At 39.8% G+C, this 8,876-nt stretch overlaps 1 protein-coding gene across 1 annotated transcript in view; it reads right to left on the bottom strand.

Moving 5' to 3' along the window:
- fbxo11b (F-box protein 11b) overlaps positions 1-8,876 on the bottom strand; it is a 118,239-nt gene that overhangs the window by 3,188 nt on the left and 106,175 nt on the right. The window contains 4 exon segments of the mRNA XM_078230654.1: positions 2,055-2,153; positions 2,246-2,354; positions 5,834-5,941; positions 8,408-8,518. Of these exon segments, the coding sequence (XP_078086780.1) occupies positions 2,055-2,153; positions 2,246-2,354; positions 5,834-5,941; positions 8,408-8,518 (427 nt within the window).

Here is an 8,876-nt window from a genome sequence, read left to right as displayed (position 1 = left end):
ATTTATTTACCTTAATTTGATAAAGTCCCACATAAGAGACTGTTCACTCAGGGAGAAGTCCACAGAATTGAGAGTTAATTACTGATAGGGCTGGGAAATTAGTTGAGTAAGAAGTTCAACAACACCAGGTTGAAGTCCAACAGGTTTATTTGGTAGCAAAAGCCACACAAGCTACCAAATAAGCCTGTTGGACTTTAACCTGGTGTTGTTAAACTTCTTACTGTTTACCCCAGTTCAACGCCAGCATCTCCACATCAAAATTAGTTGAGTGACAGGCAACAAAGTCAGGATAATGGGTAGGTATTCAAATTGGTGGGATGTGACTAGCAGTGTCCCAATGATTCACATTAACAACTTGGATAATGGCATAGAAAGTCATATCTCCAAATTTGCTGAGGACACAAAGTTAGGCAGCAGTGAAGACAGTGCAGATGGTGGGATAGTGATAGACGAGGTGAATAGGCAAAACTGGCAGATGGATTTCAATGTAAGCAAGTGTGAGGTTGTACATTTTGGATTGGAAAATGGATCAGGATAATTTCCAGATGATTTATTTGGTAGTCCAAAGATGTGCGGGTTAGGTTGATTGGCCATGCTAAAAATTGCCCTTCGTGTCCTGAGATGCGTAGGTTAGAGGGATTAGTGGGTAAATATGTGGGGGTAGGGCCTGGGTGGGATTGTGGTCGGTGCAGACTCGATGGGCCGAATGGCCTCTTTCTGTACTGTAGGGTTTCTATGATTCTAACACTGGGGGTTCAGGTGCATAGATCTTTAAAATGCCACAAACAGGTGCAGAAAATAATCAAGGTGGCTAATGGAATGTTGGCCTTTTATCCAGAGGACTGGAATAAGGACAGAGGTTATGCTGAGCTATACAAAGCCCTGGTTAGACCCTACTTTGGAGTACTGAGAGCAGATCTGGGCACACCTTAGAAAGAATATATTGGCCTTGGAGGGAGTCCAATGTAGGTTTCTCAGAATGACACCTGGATTTAGGATGTTTAATTATGAGGAGAGATTATATAAATCAGGTCTGTTTTCCCTAGAATTTAAACGTCTGTGGGTGTTCTGATCGAAGTCTTCAAGATACTGATGGAAAAGGACAGGGTAATAATAACTGGTTGGAGATTCTAGAACCAGGGGCGTAGTCTAAAAATTAGGGCCAGTCCATTCAGGAAAGATTAGGAAACATTTCCCCACACATAAACACAAAAGGTGGTAGAGATTTGGAATTTCCACAAATGATGCTAAATTAGTTGCTAATTTTAAATCTGAGTATATTGTTAAGCAAAGATATTAAGGGATATGGGCCAAAGGAGGTATATGGAGTTGGGCCATGATCACACTGAATGGCAGAACAGGCTCAAGGGGCTGAGTGGCCTATTCCTGTTCTGATGGTTATACCGCAACTGCCTTGGAATAATTTAACTTTCTTTGAAACATTACAACAGTAAATTTGAACAAAGAACATTACAGCACAGGAACAGGCTCTTTGGCCCTCCAAGCCTGCACCGACCATGCTGCCCGACTGAACTAAAACCCCATACTCTTCCAGGGACCATATCCCTCTATTCGATGAAAGAAAAATTCTCTCCTGCAACACCTTATAAGGGTTCAAGCAGCCATCTCTCATCTTAGAACAGAAGTCTGGTGATAATTGTCCCCATAACACAAACTAGAATTGCCGTGGAAAATTTAAAGTTTTATGGAGCACAGAGTATGAACATGGCCTGATGGACAGTGAAATGGTATCCTGCTGTACCACTTGTTTCTGTTCAGGTGTAATCTTACTTTCTCTCCCAAAAGAAACAGCTAGCTGGCAGATTAGGAGACTTTTGATCACGTGGGTAACCCTCTGTACTAACTCAGAAGCGACATGTCAGCTACTTAAAGGAAACCAGCACTGTTGTGGCAGAAGTTTTTATTTATTAGTTATATATAGAGCAACAGATACAGAAGTTGGGTAACCTGGGAAGACTTCAGAAATCCCAGTTGGAAAATTATGGTTAGTGTACACCTCCAATTATCCACAATGTTTCCTATACAGTACTGACCTATCATGTCTAATGAATTCCACATCATGTCCTTGATGGCACTTCTTAATGCAGTTTACACAGATTGCATTACGATCTGTTGTGTTGCAGGTGTGACACCTAGTGATTGAAAAAAAATGACATTAAAAGTTAAAAATAAGCTGTTTTCCACTTTTGTTAGAAAATAGTTGCGCAAGAACCATGAAATTTACCTGTAAAAATCATGCATTGGGTAGCTGGTATAACTGGATATCTTGTACAGACACTGGCCCCTATTAACAGCCTTTTCAATTGCATCTTGATTGTTCATTATTTTGTTGTCTTAAAGGAAGAAGAAAAAGTGCCATCATGTGTATATGATAAATGTAGTGGCTACAGTAGAATTCTACCAAGTGACAGTAGTAGCTCTCTGCACAGATTACCTCTTACCTTGGATCAGAAAGAAATGCAGTTATTTTCTCTTACATGTTTGTTATGACATTAACTTAAAAATCTTAGCATAAAAGTCACTATTTAGCCTGCACCAACTCCGAAAGAACTATCTGCTTCATTTAATTATCTTGTCCTTTCCCTGTAGATTTTTAACTTTTTCAAATACTTATTCCATGTGTTTTCAGAATTATGCTTCCACCACTGTTTCTACTGGGATATCAGATGGTTCACCAACCCTTTTCCCCCACCTCTGTCCTTATTCTTTCAGTAATCTTAAGTTGAAGCCCTCCATTTATTGCTCACTGGTTGATGATCCCAGTTGACTGAGATGCTTAGTTGGCTGTAGCAATGCAAGCAGGCAAAGGAGTTGGAAAATTAATCCAACTCAAATAAAATCAGAGCAGAATCCAACAGAAACACACTTGGTCAATGTCGACACCTAATTCAACAATGACAACTTGTATTTATATAGTGCATAATAATGCACTTCACAGGAGCAATACAAAGCAAAATATGATACCAGGCTACATAAGCCGATATTAGATCAGATGACTAAAGGTTTGGTGGTTTTAAGAAGTACCTTAAAGAAGGAAAGTAAGGTAGAGAGGTGTAGGGATGGAATTAAGCCTAGGCAACTGAAAGCATAGCCACCTACGATGGTGCAATTAAAATCGGGGATGCTCAAGAGGCCAAAATTAGAGAAGCAATGATATTGTACGGTTGTATTGGTAGAGATTAAAGATACAGAGAGGTGAGGCCAGTTTGGGGGGAGTTAAAAAGACAAGGATGAGAATTTTAAAATCAATATGTTGCGTGTCTGGGAGCCAATATAGTTCAGAGTATCGGGTGATAATGGAATGGAACTTGGTGCAAGTTAAAACATGGGCAGTTACGTTTTGGATGACCTCAAGTTTATGGCAGATAGATTGTGGAAAACAAGCCAAGAGTACATTGGTATAGTCAAGCTGAGAGGGAACAAGGGCAGAATGGGGGTTCCAGCAGATGAGTTGAGACAGTCAAAGTTGGGCATCAGAGGCCACACAACAGTGTATAGACAGGGAATACATGCTCATCTCCAAATACAGCCACATGCCCGTCCTTGGCCTGCTGCAATGCTCCAGTGACACACAATGCAAACTGGAGGAAAAACATCTCATCTTCCAATTAGGCAAGTTACAGTTCACTGGACTTCGAGTTCAACAACTTTAGGCTGTGCACAGGGCCATCTATCACTTGTTTTTCAGTTTTGCTTTCATTGTGTTAATAGGAGAAGGTCAATGCTCAATCTGCCATCTTACCTTTATGCCACTCTTAGCACTTCTTTAGTCCTCAAGACTCCCGTTGTCTTGTGTCCATGACCTATTTGTCAATCACTCTGTAGCTCTGACCTATTCCTGACGATCTATTCTGCCTCCAACAATATAATTACATTTTTCTCCCTCTTCAGTTCTGAAGAGTCATATGGACTTGAAATGTTAACTGTTTCTCTCCACAGATGCTGCCAGAGCTGCTGAGTTTATACAACTTTTTAAAAAATTTCAGAATCCCAGCATCTGCAGTATTTTGCTTTTATCAAATATAGCCCAATGTTTTGGGCTATATTTGATAAAACAGGACAGGAATCAAACTTGTCACAGAAAAGTAGTCTGCTGTATTGACTTATCAAATATATTCATAGTATATAAAATATATATAAAACTATAAATAAAATATATGTATATCGTTTAGTCTTTGACCATCTAGATCCAGGAGGAAACAACAGTCGATCAACAGCCCCCAAAGAGTGACAAGAGTTTCATAAAAAACTTAATTCATACTTCTATGCAACCATATTCAGAAGTTGCCTCATATCCAGACACTTGTCTATACAATCATGACAATTATTTAAGATACTTTATTAAGACTGAAAGTTGGAACATGTTTATTTGTACATGCTTACTGTTCACATGATACACCATGTAGCTTCTCAGTGGTAACTTCAGAAGGATTTCATAACCTGTAATCTAGTTATGACAGAACTGTGGACAGTTGACAAAATTAGTTTCCGCAGGCCACCTTACTGCTTTCCTTAGTTGTAACTACATACATAGGGTGGCATGATGGCACAGTGGTTAGAACTGCTGCCTCACAACTCTAGGGAGCTGGGTACAGTTCTGGCCTTGGGTGACTGTGTAAGAGTTTGCACATTTTCCCAGTGGCTGCATGGTTTCCTCTGGGTGCTCCAGTTTCCTCCACAGTCCAAAGATGTACAGGCTAGGTGGATTGGCCGTGCTAAATTGTCCCTTACTGTCCCAAGATGTGTAGGTTAGATGGATTAGCCATGGGAAATGTGTAGAGTTACAGGGATAGAGCAGGGAAGAGTCTAGGTAATGTAGTCGGTGCAGACTTGATGGGCCAAATGGCCTCTTCTGCACTGTAGAGATTCTATGATCTCAACAGATCAGCAGATGTTACCCAATGCTTTTTAAACTAAGCATTACCTCAAAGTGAGAATGATGTGGAGATGCTGGCGTTGGACTGGGGTGGGCACAGTAAAAAGTCTCACAACACCAGTTTGAAGTCCAACAGGTTTATTTGGAATCACAAGCTTTCGGAGCGCTGCTCCTTCATCAGGTGAGTGCAGGGATAGGGCCTGGGTGGGATTGTTGTCAATGCAGGCTCGATGGGTCAAATGGCCTCCTCCTGCAGTGTAGGGATTCTATGATTTTAGATATCACTGTGCTTGAAGTGGAACTGTTTAGCAACATAATTAAGCATCAGAAATGCACGTATGGTGTCTCACCCAGTCATGTGCTTTCTGCTTCAAAGACAAACTAATGGGAGCCTGGGGTCAATTAAGTTGCGTAGACTTGCCTTTACTATGATGAAGTAAGTTCAATGAATTGACATGGTAATCAGGGCTCAGCAGGCTATGGGATATTCTGCTCAGCTTCAGGAGTGGAACTAAGTTGCTATAAGTTGTCTACCTAAGTGGTCAGTTCCTGGAATACGTTTTAACGCGTTACTTTAAGGATAAAACACTGGACAAAGAATAACAAACACTAAATGTATCAATGTTTCCCTTTACTGTATTCAGAATCAGAGTAATTCAAATAGCTACAGGAGCATGGCAAGCAGATAGGTGAGCCTTTGAGTGCGGATAATTGAGGGGTGTTCATGTCCAAGACCAGCAACCAGGACTGACTGCATACTCTCCTCCAGTCATGTACTTGTAAATGCAGGTCTTTCTTTTCCTCCATTTATCCAAATTTCCAATAAGGAAAATCAGATGTGGACACTAAATATCTAGCCATCTATAATATATCCCATTACATCATCAGTCAGAATACGCAATGCTTCCACTAGTAATGTTTAATATGTTTTTATACCTTTCATTGAAACATTCACACCAGATGCCAGGAACAACCCTCCAAACCGGTTGTTGAATATCTGATTGTTTTCTAGAGTAGCTGTAGCATGATTTGTTATCTCAATACCTATAAAGGAGGACAAAGATTATATACAGCTGGAATTATAAAATAAAAAAACAATCTATTTTGGACCTTTAGGCCCCCACTTAAACAAGTTCAAGACCAATATAGTTAATCGGCATTTCAAACATATTTGAGGTAAATTCCTTGAACGATCTCCACTTCCATTACCTATACCCAAGTTAAAACTTACTCCATTGGAGTATGAGTGGTCAGATTATTAATATAAATCAGGAAATCAGACACCCAAGATAGTAGGAGTGCAACTTGATGATGGAAAGGAAGACGCACAAGGAGGAAGGTTCATCACTCAAAAGCCATTTGAGAGAACGGATATGATTAACTGAAAATGCTAACCTTGGAAATGGGTTCCCTTTATAAAAGGATCAATTTCACTGCTGACTACAGTCTTCAGGTATGTTTCAGGCCTGGACGCCTATGTCCAATGGTCTGGGCACAAGTCAATCAGGGTAGGAGGCAGAAGAAGTGGGTATTCTAGCCATCCAGCTGGCTCGGTTTCCTTCTTGACATCTGGCTGCCAAAGGTCGGTTGGGGGCAGGGGGAGCTGAAAATCAAACTTCTGTCAAGCCCTGCCTCCCAGTGGGAAGTCATCTCTTTGGGGTGCTGACCCAGTGTTTTCCAGTCCTGCCCGATTTATTGCATTTGCCAGCCCTCTCCCATAATTTTACACAAGAACCTTGGAAGTTTCCACTAATTCAGGACCACAGTATTTAACAAAATGAGCTTTTCACACTAACTCATGATTACTTTTTTTCATATAAATTTAACTTAATTTTATTCACCCCACAAGAATTGTTTAAATTAGGTCAAGGATTCACCACTCAATTCAGCTTGCCTTGCATCCAACCAATAATGGTCATGCAATAGTATCTATTACTGTATCATATGTTGCCAAGAAAATACATGACAACATAAATAAGGTAATGTAGAAGCTATTTGCTTCTGGCATCTATAAAATGCCTTCCTGCTGGAATAATTCCACTTTAAAAATAAACCATTGGTAAAATTAATTGAAATTACAGACATTTTAGGTCATTCTCACATTGACTGTTATAGATGCCCATTATCATGAATTGCTGCTTGCACATCAAACCAAATTCCTGCTTGTCCTGTCAAAATATATTCTCATTGCTATAACAAGGAGCAATTACAAGCAAAACTGACATGGAAATATCATAAAAAGCTGATCAGGACCAAAACACTTCATTTTTAATTTTATATTTTTGACTTTTAAACATTTAAGGAAAAGGTGGTATAGAATGGACTAGTGCATCAATGAGGATGTGTAAAAGATAAAAGATTAGCAAAAAGAAAAAGAAAATTACAACATAGGTACAGGCCCTGCGGCCCTCCAAACCTGCACCAACCATGCTGCCCATCGGAGCTAAAACCTCCTGACACTTCCGAGGGCCATATCCCTCCATTCCTAACCTATTCACGTCAGAAGCCCCTTAAAAGTCACTATCGTATCCGCTTCCACTGCCTCCCCCGGCAGCAAGTTCCAGGCACCCACCACCCTTTGTATAAAAAAAAACTCATCTCGTACATCTCTTTTAAACCTTGTCACTCACACCTTAAACTTATGCCCCCTAGTAATTAACTTTTCCACCCTGGGAAAAAACTTCTGACTATCCACTCTGTCCACGCCCTTCGATCTTGTAGACTTGTATCAGGTCGCCCCTCAACCTCCGTCGTTCCAGTGAGAACAAACCAAGTTTCTCCAACCTCTCATAGCTAATGCCTTGCAACATCCTGGTAAATCTTTTCTGTACCCTTTCTAAAGCCTCCACATCCTTCTGGTAGTGTGGCGACCAGAAATTGACACTATATTTCAAGTGCGGACTAACTAAGGTTCTATAAATCTGCAACACGACTTGCCAATTTTTAAACTCAATGCCCTAGCCGATGAAGGCAAGCATGCCGTATGCCTTCTTGAATACCTTCTCCACTTTCAGCAACCTGTGTACCTGTACACCCAGATCTCTCTGCCTATCAATGCTCTTAAGGGTTCTGCCATTTACTGTATAAAGATAATAGATGGAAGATAAGCAGAGATACTTAAAATTGGTAATTGATGTAAATTTGTCCTGATGTTTGAGTTACCTTATGACAGTAATACTAAGGTCAGCTTCACATCATAAGTCCTTCCCATCAGAACCATACTTCGAGCAGTCAGCTATGCATCAGTTTCTCCATCTCATAAGACTGACTTGCATTACAATTCATAAGGGGAGGAAATTTCAGTATAAGTCTGCATTCAACAGAGGCCAGACATGACTTTGATCAAAATCACGGCCTTTGTACAGAAACCATTTGTATTGATGATAGTACTCCTTTTTCTTCATTCAAGTACAGTCACATTGTACAATATAATTTGACAATTAAAATAAATTGTTCCCAAGTTTTGTTTTCACATTACTTGCACACAACCTTTGATTAGAGGTTACAGACCTGCTGCAAACCCATCAAATATTCTGTTCTTCCGCAATACTGGGTGGCTGTTGGTGCTAATAAGAACACCAGCTTGGGCATTCCTGAAGATATCATTTTCTTCAAGGAGTCCTACAATAAAGAGCGAAAAAGAGAAAGCCATACAACACATTACAAGATTAAAAAATCCACCTCAGCAATAAATCTTTTAACAATCTGGCACTAAACAATCCCATCTATAAATTAAGAGTTCCCTTTTCAAACATGCAATACAATCAAAAGAAAAATTTCATATAGGAAGAAAAAACCCAACAGTGATTTAAATGAGGAAGTATCATTTTTGGAATTGTATTTTCAGTGTAATGTACACCCCATAAAGTCAACTTGAAAAAACTGCAAAATATACATCTCTTCCTCAGAGATTTTTACACGGGTGCAAGTTGAAAAGCAGATCAAATTATGCATTTTAGTTATGGATCTTTATTAAACT

The sequence above is a fragment of the Mustelus asterias genome, chromosome 15, assembly GCF_964213995.1.
Source record: "Mustelus asterias chromosome 15, sMusAst1.hap1.1, whole genome shotgun sequence".
NCBI lineage: Eukaryota > Metazoa > Chordata > Chondrichthyes > Carcharhiniformes > Triakidae > Mustelus > Mustelus asterias.
Note: the sequence above shows the minus strand (reverse complement) of the source record. Positions and strands in the feature narration are given on the sequence as shown.